The sequence below is a fragment of the Centrocercus urophasianus genome, unplaced genomic scaffold, assembly GCF_019232065.1.
Source record: "Centrocercus urophasianus isolate 14NV4802_14NV808 unplaced genomic scaffold, USGS_Curo_1.0 seq_26, whole genome shotgun sequence".
In the NCBI taxonomy this organism is placed as follows: domain Eukaryota; kingdom Metazoa; phylum Chordata; class Aves; order Galliformes; family Phasianidae; genus Centrocercus; species Centrocercus urophasianus.
Genome location: NW_024884822.1, coordinates 6,818,283 through 6,835,441, shown reverse-complemented (window position 1 = coordinate 6,835,441; position 17,159 = coordinate 6,818,283). Strand labels below are relative to the sequence as shown.

Below are 17,159 nucleotides of genomic sequence, written 5' to 3'. Positions count from 1 at the left end.
CCGTTGTTCAGGCTGGGGCACATTCCTGGGAGCAGCCACTTACCCTTTCATAGTTCTTGCTTCAGCTGCAGTCAACGGAGGCATTTCTTCCCAGAGAACAAATCTTTCTTATCAGTCACAACCCAGGTATATTAAAGGATGGCCAAGCAATGGAGGGGGAGCAGGGACGAGGATCAAACCTGCCCATAGCATGCCCTGCCTGTGCTGAGCCCACTGCTCAGCCCAGGAGCAGCACTGGTGGGGGCACCATGGAGCTTTTTTTCCCCAGAAAATATTTTGAGGTTTTCTAATATTTTTCCTTAGGTGAGGAAAGATGTGTGAGTAAAGCAGAAAGGACTTTCTGTTCTCTGCAGGGCTTTGAAAAGCACCCTCCATGAAAAAGCGGCCCCTGAGTTCAGGTTTGTAGCAGCCAGAGCAATTATCCAGCTGTATCTCACATCTGCATCTCTCAAGGAACCTCTGGGTTACTCAGCCCTGCACGGTTTCTTTTCTCATAGTCACAGACGTGTGTTTCTGTGTGGTTCATTTACCTCTCCTGATTCAGGTGTTACTTTTAAAGCAGTATGTTCTCAGGTTGGACTGAATTCTCATTCATGCCCATCCTGCTCAGCATCTTGTGGTTTTATGAAAGGAGAACAGAGTCCCTCAATGCCACATGATAGACATTCAGCCATTTCTGCCTTTAGAGACCTCTGTAAATCTGTTTTACATCTGAGCATATGCATATGAGCTGAGAGAAAGTGCAGAGGGACTTGGTGTCAAGAAGGGGAGAACTGCCTTCAGTTCTCTACAGCCATTTTTTTTTTTAATATCTTTTTTCTTTTGATGCTGATCTCTATTGTTTAAGGAAATCTCTGCTAGGAAACTGGGACTGGGGAAAAGGAAACTCAAAGACAGAGCAGCCAAACCCTTTGCAGGAATCTGCTCCCTCCTGAAGGTTAAAGCTTGTCATTTTTTGATTTGCTGGAAATGATTGGTGTTTCCTTTGTTCTCCTTTGCGGTGGCTGCTCTGATAAGCCCTGAGGGATGCTTTCCTTGGACAGATCTGGAACAATTACAGAGAAAGAAGTAAGAAAAGTAAACACATATCCTGTTTTTCCTTATGCCATTTTTGTTAATCAGCGATTTGACTTGGGGCCCTGCCTCTCTCATTGTTGAGGACTTTATGCAGCTGCAAACCCAGAAATACCATCCATTGCAGAGTTATGTGATCTGGCTTTTTGGTTTTTGGAGAGTTGGCCTCTGGGGCTGGTACAGCTTAGAGATGAGAGCTGTTTTGGAGCCTGACGGGAGGCTTATCCCCAGCACAGAGCCCTTTCTACATGCCACAAAGAAGTAGAGAGACTTTCTGGTGGCTTATGGGCTGTAGCCAGGTATGTGACGTCTCTTTGCTGGGCTTCCAAGCAGAAATGTCATACAACAGCCCTCGCCTCCTAGCAGTGCTCTGACACTTGTGTGTACGTTATGAAGTGCTGAGATGCATGGAGGTGAACCCCTCCTTGGAAAGGCACAGCTTAGTGCTTCTGCTCTCTGTTTCTTTGAGCTGCAGGGATGAACCTTGGAGATGATGCTCCTTGCCACAGTTTACTTAAAGTGCATTTTACTCAGTCCCAGAAAGCTGCATGCATCTGTGATGGCGGAGCAGCTGTTAGGGCACAAGGCAGGAAGAAGGGACCACAGTCTGTCTGTGCAGAGCTCAAACCAATGTGAGCATTGCTGTGGGGCCCGTAGCTGAGTGACCCTCTTGTCCTATGGCTTCGTGTCCCAGGCCGAGTGGCAGCACGCTGCCCTGTGCTGTGCTGGCTGTGCACACAACCCAGCAAATCCAAGGGAACATGAGGAGCCACCGACCCCATCCCTTCCTCCTTCCCCAGCCCCTACAGCTAAGCTAATGGTGGTGGCAGTGCACACCCTCAGTGCACTCCTAGATGCTTGGGATGCCCCAGAAACCATCCCTGATGTCTTTCCCAGTTGGCACACAGCTGATGGGAGCAACTGGAGGGAGATACCAGCGGCACTGCTCATAGAAGTCCAGATGAAGGACTGGAACACCTGTTGGCATCAGGAAAAATGTTTGCTATGGGACATTAGGAATTACACCCTGTGCTGCACGTGGCTACCCACATGCATAATTTCCTCATCACTGCAAGTTAAAAAGGCAGGTGATGGATGGGGCAGAGTAAGCCAAGAGCACAGTGAAGGCAGCAGGCTCAGCCCTTGCCAGGCAGAGGAGGTGATGTCTTGCAAACTGTTCTCTTCAGTACCTGGATGTATCACTGCATTGCAAAGCATCTCTTCATTGCGCAGATATAAAACAGATGCTGCTTCCTCTTTGACTTAGATAAAGCCCCTCAGCAACAAAGTGTGCTGTGAGAATGGATCCTTCCATTCAGAATAAGAATAGACATGTTTTTAAAATGCATTGTCTGAATTTGTGGCCATAGGAAAATCAGTGACAGTTTTTCTGTCGAATTCCTCTCAGAACTCAGTGCAGTTTCAACCCTGAGCAAACCCAGTCCAGGCCAAAGGACCCCACCACTGAGCTGGAATAGGCGCATGATGAAGAAATCCATCTGTCACAAGCAGGGGATGTGGCATCACGTAACTGCTTGGCAGGGAGCTGGTCCAAGGGGCGAGAGCTGAGCTGCTGGCAGGTGCAGAGCCTGAATGTCTCTCCCATGCTATGCCCACCAACACAGCCCCCTCCCAGAGCTGCTGGGAGTTGGTGGCTGCAGGGCTCCTACCAAAAACTCTGCATCACTGCTGAATTCTCTCTTTTTTTTTTTTTACATAAAATACCTGAGATGCTTTGGAAAAGGACAAGTTTCCAGAAAGAGCTGAGCCCTTATCCTGGGAAAATCAGCTGCCAGAAGTGTGCGTGGCCAGGTCACAACCTTTCTCCTCATCCCTGGCTGTTTTGGTGCTGGTTTGGTGTGCATCTCATGAGGTACATGCAGGCTAAGGGACTTGCTGGGTCTTACTATCTGTGTGTGTGTGCAAAGCCTGGGATGGGGCTTTTCAAAGGGAAGGGTTAAATGTCAGGACAAAAGGCTGGTTCTCTCCACCATAAAAGAAAGGCTTTAATGTCCTGTTAAGTTTCGTAACATCCCCTGCATCTGAAATTTCTTTGAGCCCAAACCCAGCCTGGGGGCGTAATGAATTCAGCGTGCTCCCTTTATTAGACAGCTCTGGTTTCTGCAGTTTTGTAAACATCCCCAAATCCACGTGGCACTGTAGTAGCTGTCTATCAGCTGCTTATCTCCAAACATGAGAGGAATCCTGGATCCTGCTCCCAGTCACAGAAAACAAAGCATCAGGATTCAGATCCCAGCCTTGCTTATGGGAGGGAGGCTCACCAGGTGCATGGATTGGGTCTCAGCTAGGGCTGGGACACAGCCCTGTATGCTTAGTGCTGGCTGTGCTCCCAGCAGTCACGGGATTGGAATTCATCGCCAGAAATTGTCTGTTAAAAATTAAAATATAGGCAAATAGCCATAAATCAAGGTGGGTTGTGAGGAAGTGTGTGTTGGTCAAAGAGATTGTTTTCAGCAGCAAGTCGGTGCCAAAGGGCTGTGCTGTGAGCTGAGGGTTGGCCTGGCAGATTTAGGAACTGGAGTTGTTTAATGGAGTCTTTTTCAAGCTGCATTTCATGGCTGCAGGGCTGTTTGCTCCAGGCCCAGCTGAGTCTCAGGGGTGTTGCTTTGTTGTTTGCTGTGTGGTGGGTTGTTTTTTTTTTTAATCCCATTTCTTTCTTTAATGGCTGAGATAGCAGGTTTAGGTCTGAATCTCCTGGGAAGATTCTAAAATTGGTAGCTAAAAAAACAATAGATTTTGAGAATTACAAATGCTTCATAGAACCTGTACACATTTTTAATTTGGAGACAATTCTGCAGATGTAGCACATCACATCACATCTTGGCAACTGTTGTCTCTCCTTTTTAATTTGCTACTAAGAATGCACAAAAACAGGAGTGTCATTCATTAGGAACCCTTCTGCTTTGTTCCCCTTGTGTGTTCCTTGCGTGCTCTCCTGACCCTTTCCAGTGGTGCCCAGGAATCTCCACAGCACCCTTCTGTGTTTCTGCACACTGAGCGGGCGAGTGTCTGGTGTGACACAACCCAAGGAGGTTGTGGATGCTCTGTCCCTGGAGGCATTCAAGGCTGGGCTGGATGTGGCTCTGGGCAGCCTGGTCTGGTGTTTGGCCACGCTGCACGGGGCTGCAGGGGAGTTGGAACTAGATGAGCATTGTGGTCCTTTTCAACCCAGGCCATTCTATGATTCATTTTATGTGTTGAGTGAGCCAGATCTGCACACATGCCATCTGCAGTGGCTTGAGATGGAATCACCATGGTTTTCTTGGTCTCTAAGCCCAAGCTCCAACACCTTTTCCACCTGCTGGAAATGGGAAAAGGCTTGGCTGGGTGTTCAGTGGGACCATCGCTGCTGCAGATGGCATCAGAGGGCAGGATGGGGTCAGAATTGCCATACTGCCCATTTTGCCAACTCTGCAGGGATGGTTATACTGAATGAGACCCTTAGGCTCCTATGTGAGTAGGGACGTTGGCCTTGATCCTGCTGTCCCCCACGTTACATGCAAGGGAGTTGCACCTGGCTTAACGTCCATCTGAGAGGTGAATCAGATGTTTCTCACTATTATTGTTCCTATGGTTGTATATGAAAGAGCAATAGCCCCAGCTTTGTGCTGGGAATCCATGTTGTATTCTGCACAGAGCTGCAGAGAGACATGCTGTGCCCCTTGTAAAAGTAGATCTGCTTTTCATTATGCACAGCATTACATTGCACACTAAACAAATTTCTAGACATTTGTGCACCGAGCCTTTTTTACAAGAGGTCTAACCTGAAGCATCTTGCAAAACTTGTTTCTCTGAATTAAAACAGCTATCGTGATTTTTTGGGGGGCGGGGGAAGCTACAGCTCTCTAGGCTACCTGCTTTGGAAGGAAAACCAGGCACCATATGCAATGGAACTATTGCTTGCTCTGTCTCAAAAATGCCGAACTATGGGAGAGAATTCGTCCCACCAAACGCCCACTAAACACATTTTTTAAATCTGGTTTCTCAGCCTTTCAGGAAAGAAGAAGCAAAATCTAACTATGTTCTTCTTGCCTGCTGGAACCGGGCCCCATTTCATGGAATTAAATGGCTAAGGAGAAAAAAAAATATATCCAAGGCAAGGATGCTATTCTCAACAAAGAGAACAGTATATGCAACAGCTTCTGCAGCATTCCTGCAACATGATGTCTTTCCCTGCAGACTCTCAGTTAGGGATTGATTGTCCACACAGAGAATTGCCCAATTCAGAAAGGCTTAAGGCACTCTTCATGAACTGTTTGCTAAGAGGATGAATAGATGGGCATGTGTGTATATAAACCTATAAATCGTGTCTTGTTCTGCCCTGAAGAGGACAGCTGAGGTTGGATTCTTTGTCAACTGATTTCATGCTCTCCAGGCTGGGGATAAAGGCAGCAGTGTTCTGCACGTGGGGTCAGGGCTCGATGCTGCAGCTCCGGAAGGACAGTTTGTGGAAATAACATTAATTGTGAGTGCTGAAGCTGACAGCAGAACAACATTCACACAGCCCTGATGTGTTCACACTTAAGGGAAAGTCCAGAGTTTGTCTCCTTTGAGTTCTCCTTTATCCCAATGGGATTTTTGATAAGAGCAGTGGATGCTCTGAGCTGGGGCTCAGAACCACCGGGCGTTTGGTGGCACTGCTCTCAGTCCTGTCATTGCTCACTGTGCCCAGTGCTGCCCCTGCCCAGCGATGCTCTGCCTCCTGGGGAATCTGGAAGCTCAGCCCTGGCGAGGCGCATCCAGTGTGTGTGAGAGCCGTGAATCATCTCCCCTCACTTGTTCTGGATGCCCTGAGTGGGGTGCAGAGGATGTGCAGAAGAAAAGGCTGTGCTCATTCCTGTGTAGCTCTCCATGAATCTCTCTGGCCCCTGTGTGCACATTTTCCCACCATGACGTGCGCAGTTCCCTGCAAAGCCCAGGCACGATGGGCACAGAGGTGTGGGTTCTGGTGGGCTCTGTTCTGCCCCAGCAGCTGCAGCCTTGCTCTGGGCAGCTGTCACTGCAGCATGGGATACCCTGGGCACAGAGCTCCCTGCTTCTACATTAAGTGCCAGCCATCGAGGGTCAGCTACCTTTTGCAATGTGTCAAAGATTGAGAAGGTTGAGCAAGGAGCAAAAGATCTTTTTTTCCTTGATGGTTTTCTGGGCTATCCATCGTTCCTCCTTTCGCTTTCCTTTTCTTATTTGACTTCAAAGGAATAACTCTCAAGTAAGCACTTAAGAAATTGTTTCCATGTTTGGAATATATCAGAGGTAGTATAGAATAGTGTTTCAGTTTGTTTTGTTTGCACACAAACTCTTAAGACAGAAACTATTACCAGCTACTGCATTTGAGAGTCATTGCCCTGGCTGGGGAAATGAGTAACGGGAGAAAGCTGGAAACACGAACGGGCATCCCATATTTGTGCTGCTTGTGGTCATTCCTTCCCCCCCAAGAGACCTCCCCATGCCTGCTGGCTGGGAATGCTGCTGCTCGGTGAGCCCCGAACGGCAACCATCCACCACAGATGTCTCCCAGCTCCAACACATTCACTTTGGCAGGAGTATGCTGCTTTTCAAAGAGCTCAAAAGAAACTCCTCCTGCCAACAAATAGAGTGTGTGTTTTTTAGTTCATTTGAATGGGATTTTTCATTCTGGGAGGATTTCTCAGTCTCCCAGAATGCCTCTCTTAGGATTTAGGTTTTATAACATCACTCTTCCTTGCTGCTCCTTCCTAGCAGCAAACCATCAAATTATGCAGAATGACATAGATGAAGCCAAACCAGGCAACCAGTCCTTCTCCTCACCCCCGTGGCCCAGGCAGTGCTCAGCTGGGGGGCAGCAGCAGCTCATCCTGCTTCTGTCACTGCCTCTTTTCCTCTTTGGCAGTAAGTGCATTTGGCTTCAGAGCCAGTCTGGACTGCATAACCATGCAATGTTTGAGAGGGCTTCTGCAAGGGTTCTTATTTATCTCCTGTGTGTCAATGTTTGTCAGAAATTATTTCCCCAAGAGATACAGTTTGCAAATCAGTAGGTTTCCTGTTAGCACTTCCTATTCCTCATGCTTCTGAAAATCATTCATTACCCCCAATTAGCTTGTGACTGGTATACAGCATGCAGGGATCGTGTCCTGGGAATTTCTGGTAGTACTGCTGGCCTTCAGCCTGTTGCATCCAAAACAAACTGCTTCTGCTTTTCTCCTCCTGTTAAAATAATAATTTGCACTTCAGTAATGTTCTTCAGATCTCCTCTGCAAACATCAGCTCACCCTGCTGCTACACACAGGCATGGTTCTGCCTTGCAGCTGGAGCAGGCGAGGCACACAGCAGGTAACTTGTCTGCAAAGGTCACACCGCAGAGCAGTTGTAATTTGGACAACCTGCTCCTTCCTTCCCGCTCCGGTCATTGCTGTGCAGTCAAAATTAGGAGATTATAATGCACAACCCATGCTGGCGTGCCAGGAATTCTCAAAATCATATTATACTGTCACATAAAATGATGACTCATTTGATAACGCAGCCCACAGCCAGTTCCTTTATGTTAAAATTACGTGGACGAGACTGGGTTGAAAAAGAAAAAAAGAGAGCTTGTTATGTGTGTGATGAATGCTGAGTTAGAGATGCTTTCCTTGAAAGAAATGGGGTGTGGGGGGTATTTTTATTTTGGCTGAAGCTGAAGGAGCGTTTGTGAGTACATTTGTTGACAGCGGTGCTTGGGACCAGAGACGCTGACATTCCACTAGCAGTAATAGGAACAGCCTCTGTTCATTTCTAAATTGGAAATTCTTCCTTACAGGGGCCCAACCCACCCGCTGCCCCCGCCGAAGGAAAGGGCATCCATCTGGGCCGGGCAGACGGGGCACCCCCAGCAGTTCTACGTCTGTGGGACCGCAGTGCCTTCTCCCCGTGCCCTGTGGAAAGGGCAGGGAGTAACATGACGTTGTGCATTTTGGTTCTGTGGACAGCAAGCACTGTCAGTCTGGGCAGATGGACACTGTTCCTTTCAAATGCATGGTGGGATTGTTTGGCCATGGGGCTGAGCCTTTCTGTGGGCTGCATTTCCCTGTCTGCATCAAATCCCATGCGTCACCGCTAGTCCAACACCATTCTGCTCTATCTCCCAGAAAATGTGCCTTAACGTCCCCAGTTTGGGTAAACGAGCCTCATGGCGGCCACTTTTCCAACAGGCAGCAAGGGTTCGGATCAGGAAACAGCTTCAGTGGCTGAGCAGTCAAGGCCAGTTCACAAAGCTCTTGGCAAAGTGTGGGTTTTCCTACTGTTGGGCTGGAAGCTCCCGCTTCCCTTGATTTCTTAAATGAAAAAAAAAAGAAAGTAAAAGCCAGTTTGTGCATGACCTGGGGGGACCCCGTGCATCCTGTGCTAGTGCTGAGAGCAGGGAGAGAAGCAATGGAAAGTGACTGCTCGCAGCAGTTGGAACGTGTGGGTGGCAGGACGGCGCGGTGCCGTGCTGGAGGACGCTCTGTACGCACATCCCTCCTAAACAAATACCTCCCAAGTGCGTGCTATGGGAATTCAGGGAACAGCTTTTTTGCTTCTCTCTGAGAGGGAGTGGGGCTTGTTAGTTTTCTGCTTCCAGAGGAGAGGTGCTGAGGCTGGGAGATGAGAAATAGCTGTTCTTATCAGTCAGATGTGCCGTGTCCCCGGGCAGCTGCCTGAGCCAGCAGTTTGGGGAGAGGAAGCACAAGGTGCCAGTGGGAGTGACTTCCATAGGGGGAAGCACGTCTTGCTACTCAGCAGAACAGAAACAAGCTTTTTGCTGTGCAGACAGTAGGAAGGAAACTATTTTGGAGGAAGTTCTTTACTATGAGAGTGGTGAGGTGCTGGAACAGGCTGCCCAGAGAGGCTGTGGATGCCCCATCCCTAGAGGTGTTCAAGGCCAGATTTGGTGGAGCCCTGGGCAGCCTGGTCTGGTATTAAATGGGGGGGTTGGTAGCCCTGCATGTGGCAGGGGGGGTGGAGATTCATGATCCTTGAGGTCCCTTCTAACCTGGGCCGTTCTGTGATTCTGTGATGTTTTGGTGATACTGCTTGGTGTGTTGATGCTGGATGTGTGCTTGTTGCAGAAGATGCACTTTGTATCACCGGTACCATCCCAGAGTAACTGTGTCCCAGTCTGAACACTTTTAAATGCAGTGATATTTGCATGCTGGAGGTGCACTGGAGGCTCCAACCATCGCTTCACATATTTTTATAGGGTATCTTCCTTCTGTAGCCTCTGAGAATTCTCAGGAGCTCCTGCTCAGTATGGGAGGGCTCAGGGAGAGATGTGATGGAAGTGGAAGTGCTTTGGGCAGTCTCAGAGCTCCTGAAAGCTGGGGATGAAAAGAAATGGATGCTCCAACAGTCTACTCAGATTTACAGCCACAGAGGAAGGAGCAGAAGTGAAGGTGCAGGGGTGTGAATCTGGAGCGAGAGGGGACAGCCCTGGCGCTGTGGAGCAGTGCTAAGTATGGCTCTGGAGGCATACTTACAATACAATACATACATACAATTCATACATACAATTCGGACCCCATCCTGCCCTCTGACCTCCATTGAAGATGGGGATTTGGGAAATCTCTAAAGATGAGAAAAGCAAAATGGATGAGAGAAGTTTTCCTTGGAGCTCAGCTCTGAACATGACTGAAGTGTTGGGAGAAGAGAGCAGAGCTAGGCTCACTGGCAGCACCCAGCACGTGGCTGCAGGATCAGCAGGAGCAGGGGGCTGCCCTGCAGGGCAGGGGTGGACAGATCTGTCATGTTTAACTTGCTGCTGTTAAAAAGACTGAGCCTGTCATCACTTACTGCCACCTGTCAGATATGCACTGATGATAGCTGAAAACAGCCATACCTTACATCTCACATCCCTCATCCTAAAAAACTCAAAGCCTGAAGGGACTGATACGGGCAATGCAACTCTTTTGGTGCCCTAAGAAGAGTTACCTGAGGTCGGTATCAGTCGGTGGGAATGCTTTGAGTCCCTACATGTACAGGTATGTTTCTGTGAGAGTTACCACTGGTACAGCCCATGTCATTTGTGAAAGGTTGACGTGGTGTAGGAGGGTTTGTAGGAGGGTCCCTCTCTGTAACAACCCTTAGGTGGAATTCATCCATGTCTGATTCAGAAGGAAGATTGTCTGTCTGCTCCTTTTACTGTCCCAGATTTGAGAGGCCTGGGTTACACATCCACGCATGGTATGATACAGAGGCGATTAAAGCAAAATGGAAAGAGATGTCTTACATCAGTGTAAAACAGAATGCCATTCAGATCCTTTTTCATGAATTGAATTTGGTATGGGGGGCTCAGGAGACGCAGAGGCAGCAGTGTAGTGTGTGTGTCTCAGTGCAACTGGTCCCATGGGCTGAACCCCCCACAGATCCATCTGGGGCTGCTCCGGTCAGGGCTGTGCTCTGAGCTGCTGCTGGGTGACCTTGTGTGTGCCTCCTGTGCCTCACTTTCATCACCTATAAAAGAAGAATAATGTCACTCACCTCATCTGTGGAATGGTTTAAGATCCAGTGATAAAAAAACACTGGGGAAGAACTTGGGTGCTATTACTTTTTTATGTCTGGAAGTGAGAATGTGGGTACTAAAGCGAAGGACACATACACAGGTCATCCCATCCCTTGGTCAGCATGAGGGGGAGAGAGGGATGGGGATTTTGCAGTGGAGCAGCCATCTGCCAGGCTTACAGAGGAAATCACTCAGATGTGTTATTGATAGTTACCCAATCTTGCTGGAGAAATAATTTCAACATACTAAAGAGCTCTTATTCGTGGTGCCTTGCTCTGGGCAGTCCATGTCCTTTCTGCATTTCTCAGGTTGCCCAGAGGTGGTGGTGCCCCATCCCTGCAGACACACGAGGTCAGGCTGGAGGGGCTCTGAGCACTAATGGAGCTGTGGTGTCTGTGTTCATTGCAGGGAATTGGACCTGATGGCCTTTAAGGGTCCCTTCCAACTCCAACAATTCTCTGATTCCTGCATCTGAGTGGCAGCTTTGCCTCGCCTTTCAGTCCCCGCTCAGTGTCATCCTCTGGTTTCCTTGTACTTCCTCACTGTGGTTTCTGGAGAGGATGAAGTCATCCTCACCAAACTATTTCTCATGCTTATTGTTTAGCATTGTGCAAAGTGGTTATTTTAACAAACCCTACGTTCTTACAGTGCCAAGAAGTAGGAGTGCTGATTGCGTTCCTGAAGGCTGTCTCCATGTCCTTAAGGATACGCATTGCCATTTCATTGTCTTCTATTTTTGTCCCTTTTTGGGGGGCAGGAAGGGCTGGAACACCCTTGGGTCAGGCAGTGACTGCCTTGCATTGCTGGAGACAGACTGTGGGAGGTGGCACACAGCCGGCACAGGGCTGGCATGCCTGCTGCCCTGGCAGCTGCAGAGCCCCGCTGCGGGAACCCCTGGGTGCTCTTGGCTCCGGAGCCTCGGTTAAGCCCTAAACAACTGCCACTCCCTGCAGAGGGAAACTGCTCAGGATTAGCCAATGCCTCCCGCTCACGAGCGAAGCAAGGACTTTCCCCTCTGTGGGCACAGCTCTGCTCCCTTCCCCATCTCCCTGCAGGGCAGCCCCATGCTTGGATCTCAGCTCTGCCCTCCCACAGCTCCTGCACCAAAGCACTGGGAGACGCATGCTAACCTGAGATGACAGCAGATGGGGGCAAGCTCTTTTAAGAACAGCTGCTTGTGTCTCCTTTGATAATCCCATTTCTTAACAAATCCCTGCGACAGCACAAAATACTGGATGTCAGGTTTTTCTGTCCCTTCTCATCTCCTGAGCCACACTTGACCCGTTCAGCACGATCTAGGGATTAAAGGCTTGGTGGTATTTCAGCTTCCTTGCAGCAGACCAGAGCCTGCTCTCTGCCAGGCTGCTGGGCTCACCCTCTCATCCCACTTTCTCTGTGTTGGGACACGTGATGGGCTACTGCTCAGGGCAGTGATGGCCTTTCACAGACACTGCACATTGGCATCAGCCTGGTGCCAGCTGCAGCACGTGTTGTGGCTCTGATCTTCCCGTTTCTCCATCCTTAAAATAAGAAAACAGCCTCAGGGAGGAGATGCCTGGTGGCATCATCCCTCTGTGGGAGCGGGGCCAGGAGGAAAGTGGGACCCTGTGCTCATCTCCAGTGCGGCCCACCACTTAGTGTCACGGCTGAGCCGGGAAGGCAGAACTGCACCGCGAGTGTCGGCAGCGCTGCGCTCCGGGCTGTGGCTGCGGTGTCCTCCGTCACCATGGCATCGGTGGGCTTCAAGCTAGCGATGAACTGCCCACACAATATTCCCGTTAGTGCCCTCAGTGCCACAAACCGGAGAAGCGGTGTCACCGAGACGCAGAATGCCTCCACTCGGACTCACGAATGGAAAGGAGGGCAAAACCGCCCACCTTGATGGGCTCCGGAGGGGTTGAGCGCCTTGGGGCAACCACCGCCGATAGAAGGATCGGCCCCGAGCGCAGAGCCTGAAAACCGCACCCAGTCGGTTCCTGGGGGCGCTGCCCCCCGGGAAGCCCCCGAGCCCCGCCGACCCCCGGCTGTTCCACCGCGGGGCGGAGCGCGGCTCCGGGCGTCCCGGGAAGGCGGGGAGCCGGGGTTCGGCGGGGCGGGGCGGGGCGGCACGGGGCGGGGGGCGGCGCGGCCGGGCTGGGCGCGGAGCGGAGCGCGGCGGAGGGAGGAGGCGGGCGCTGTCCATGGCCCTGCCGAGCTCCGGGCTCCGCCGCGCCGCCGAGCGGAGCGATGGGCAACACGGCGCACAAGACGCTGGCAGGTAGCGGGGGGCTGCGGGGCGTCCCGGAGCTGGAGGCGCCGCGGGCGGGCGGGAGGCGCTCGGCGGGGCGGTGCCGCCCTCGGACCCCGGCGGAGCCGCTCGGAGCCGGGACGGAGCCGCGCTGATGCTCCGCGGGTGGTGCGGTGGGCACGGCGCGGGGATGCTCGGGCGGCGGGGTACGGCTTCGCCCGGGTGAGAGCCGGCGGAGCGGCCAAGCGGAGCTGTTCTCGCTGCTCCGCTAGCGATCCCTGCCTGCCCGGCGGGTCCTGTCAGCGCCTCTCCGCTTCGTTTCTTCCTTTTCTTCTTCTTCTGCTGCCGCTTCTTCTTTTAACGCAACTTTGTAACGCGGGAAGCCACCAGTTGTTAGCAGTCGCCAGAGGAAAACCGTTGGAAAGCATCTCCGAAATGTTGGTAGCCTGCCCTGCTTGCAACCTGCTTTTTTAGCTAATTCTGCTCTTACACGAGAGCCGTGCAGATCCTTTTTCCTTTGCAAGCTCATAATTGCTGGGCTTTTTCCTCCTCAATGACAGTGGTTCCTTACAGAATCATCACTACTGGATCGCTGAGCCCTTGCCTGTCTGTATCTTCAGCTAGTTTGCTCAGCTTCTCTTTGCTGCTGTATTGCATCCTTTGCACTTTGGGCTCCCAAGAAAAAAAGGGTATTATTAAACTTATTTAAGAAGCAGGAGGAACTATCAAGCGCACACAAACCTCTCTGTAATCAGCCAGAGAGCTGAATATAGAAATAAAGGGAGGAATGAATTTGCATTTGGATGTGCCTTGCTAAGGGGCTACTTGGGACCTTCAAGGCACAAAAGAAAGCTTCTGGCTTGTGGTTTGAACCTGTCATTAGGTTTCTAGTTGCAAGCTTGTGCACCTCCTCTCACTCTCTGTTACATTTAAATGGGAAATTGGATTCTTTCATGAGAAGGAAGTTTACATTTTTTAAAAATACCTCCCAGATTGGTGCTGTAAGGAGTGCATGACCTTGGAGAAAATGCATTTTGTGGGTCAGCTTTTCAGCTGCAGGCTACGCCAAGGGATGTATGCCAAAAGCCTGGAGAGCCAGGGCTGCATCCTGGGGTCAGGGGAGGATCCCCTGTTCAGGCTGGGACTTCCCAGAGGAAGGATCTGTGTAGCTGCTGGGGTTGGGGTCTCGCTGCGAGCTGTTGTGCAGGAGCTGAGCGTTGTGTCTGCCGTTGCTAGAGCTGTCTCTGCTGAGCAGCCTTCCCATGCACAGCCTCACACACGTGAAGTTAAAAAAAGGGATGACATCAGTACCGCAGTTCTGCGATGAAAGAGTTCCTCGTGGTACTTTTAGAAGTCGTTGAGAAAAAGTTGGATAGAAAAAAAACCTTAAGGTTTGATTTATGTAGACCTCCCAAATCTAACGTTGTGCTCACGGCCTAGAAAGGCTTAGCCCCGTCCTGCCAGGTGGAGGCTGTCTGCAGAGCATTGCCTTACTGGGGAGAGTCCATTCGCAGCCATTTGTCAAGTTGCGCAAAAGCCACGCAGGACACTTGGATGTTATTTGCTGACGTGCTGAAAGATCGGCAGAGCGCGTCTTCCCCACGTGGAGCCATGTCCTGTTGCTATGGAGTGATGGTGGTCAGAAGAAGCCGCTGCCCATGGCTGCAGAAAAGCTTGTGGACGCTGGCTATTTTGAAGTATAAAAATGTGTCTTGTTGAGCAGTTCAGCCATTTTTCATATCGATCTTCTTGGGTGCGTTGTTTCTCATCAGTCACGTGGCATTAGGGAGGGAGGTGGGCTTAGGGCTGCTCTTGGAACAGGAGGTTTGAAAATTGTGAAGTTTTTCCGGAAGATGGAATGATTGGATGGAGTCCTATTTATAAAAGCCATGGCTGTTTAGAATTACTCCAAGATGATCAGTCAGAATTAAGTCTTTCCTCTTCTTTGTCCAAAGTACACCTCTTTTTTCACTCTGACAGGCTGAGCTCTGCATTTTCACTCTTGTTTTAGCTAAGAATGGAATTGCTCATCGCAGTCCAATGGCATTCAATAGTTTATTTAAACATAAAATGAAAACTAAACTCCTTCACACTAATATTTGCTTACTAGTTATATTACATTGACTAACTGATGAAACCTGCAGAAGTTGTTCCACTTTCATTCTTTCCTTCAGACAGGTAAAAGTGGAAAATGACTTTTGTTTCTATTCAGTTGTAGAGAGAATTTGGAGGGACCTTCATCCTTAAGCCCCTGAAAAAGCCAAAAAATCAGCAGTTTGGGTTTTACGCATAAACAAACATGCTCTCCTCAGAGAAATTACATTTCAAATCCTGTTGAACACAATTCAGTTAATTTTTAAATACAGATTTGTTCAAAGAGGCTTTCTGTGCTCGTTGCAGCTCTCAATCCCCCCTGTCCACATTTCCGTTCAATGACAGAGGAGCACACGCCATCGATGTGGGAGAAATTCGTATCGGGAGCTTGGGAAACTTGTGCTTGCCAAGTGCCTCGTGGTTAACACACAATGGATGAAGGCATTGTCAAATTAACAGCAAGGCTTCTACCCGGAGCGGCACTGAAATGAGTAATAGGCACGGGCTGACAAGAGGCAGCTTCTAGATTTGAATCGGTTGAAGAGGCACTGGGGTGGAATTGGGCTGAGATGTGTCAGACACGCTTCACGGTGGCCCCGGGGTGCGTGCTGGTGGAAGTGCTCTTATTGTGATGACAGCCGGGTGCTGGGTGGCAGCTCTCCATAGGCGCCCACTCCTCGCCTCCCAGCCCTCCTGGAGCACGCTGTGACCTCGCTGAGGAAATTCACACTTGGATGTCCATAGGCTTTGTGCCTCCTTCTCCTTACCCTTGCCCATTGTTCAGGATAATTTGCGGGCAGGCGATTAGGCAAGAGCGAATTCCTGGTGATTGAGGCAGGTCGTTTTTCTGTCTCCTACAGGTGACGGACGGGCCGTGCAGCATTGCAGCATTGCAGCTGACGGGAGGAACTTGTCCCGACCTGCAGGGCGGGTGGGGAGAACCTGAGCAGTGCATCCTGCTGCGGGGTTGCATGGCCCTGCTGATACTGGGGCTGCTGCGGATGGTGCTAATTTCTCCTTGCTAATTGCTTGCTTTGGGTTAGCAGCTGGATGAGGGTGTGAAGAATAGGGATCCCTGTGACGACAGGCAGACTGGGAGAGGGTAAAAGTGCCCTGACCTGGAGAAGCCCTTACATGGAGCATGGAGGTGTGGGAGATCGAAGGGGTGACAGCTAGCGAGCGGCAAGTGTCCTGCAGTGCTACCAGGACAGCTGGGCAGGAGGGCAGGAGGCGAGCAGAGGACATTGCAGTTGGGATGCAGTTGTTGATCCGGGCCCAAATAGGGCTGTTGGTATTTAACAAAGGAGCCAAATTCCCTTTTAAGAATCCGGCTGGGATTTGGGTGCAGCGCTTCTCCCACAACTGCGAGGAATACCAAGTATGAGTGGCATTTGTGTCCGGTAAACAGGAGAGAGAAAGGGGCTTCTCTTAGGAGAAATGGCTTCAATTTCTTATTTTCTAGACATTATTTTGTACGCTCAAGAAAAATGCTTTTAATGCTGAACTCTTCCCAGCAAGTCAGAAATCCCAGTAGTTGACCTATTTTGGGCTGGTGCATCCATCTCTAAATGGGCTCCAAGTGGGGATGGTCAGGGGGTCCCAGGTACAACAGAGCAACAGCAATTCTTAGCTTGTGGATAAAAGGTGTCCTTTCTTTGTATCCCTGTTAGTGTTCTGTGGCCCATTATAGAAATGTATGCTGTTCTTTTGAATGGAGTGAGCAGCAATGACCACTTGGTGGAAAAAAAATCTCGCTGCCTTTTCCAGGGGTAAAATCTCAGCTTCAAGAAGCATTTTTTGTTTAGAGTTGTTCTGTTATCTCTCCTCGTCATTTAGTTGCCAGTGATACACTGTAGGAGGAGTTATCAATGCTGTGAAGTTTCTGGTTTGGTTTCAGCTTGACTTCAGCAAAACTACACAATAACACTTCAGGTTGTTCAGATCTGAGTGCAGAAAGTACCCGTTCAGTTTTTGGTGTGGATCCAGTTCATCTCTGTGATTACAGGTGTTTGTTCTGCCTCACATAACAGCCCCATTCTGCCTGCTCTCCTGCCTCTCCCATCCCAGGAGCTGAGCTTTCTGGAGTCTGTCACTGATTTTGCTGCCTACTCCCTGTGCGACCTTTGAGCAAGTGGCTTTATCTCCCTGCGTCTTGCTTTGTAGTTGGGGAGGTAGGCAGCGCTGGCTCACTTGGGCATATGAGAGTTAATTAATTAACATGCAGACATGAAGCATCTCCAGGAGAAAGGT

General features: G+C 50.1%; 1 protein-coding gene across 2 annotated transcripts in view; it reads left to right on the top strand.

Moving 5' to 3' along the window:
• NEURL1B (neuralized E3 ubiquitin protein ligase 1B) overlaps positions 1-17,159 on the top strand; it is a 79,347-nt gene that overhangs the window by 38,725 nt on the left and 23,463 nt on the right. Inside the window, exon 1 of one of the 2 annotated variants that reach the window (XM_042826545.1) lies at positions 12,789-12,845. The exons of the other annotated variant lie outside the window; for it this stretch is intronic. Coding sequence (XP_042682479.1) covers positions 12,815-12,845 — 31 coding nt within the window. The 5' untranslated portion in view covers positions 12,789-12,814. Of the gene's footprint in view, positions 1-12,788; positions 12,846-17,159 lie in introns of those variants that run through there. 2 annotated transcript variants of the gene reach the window in all.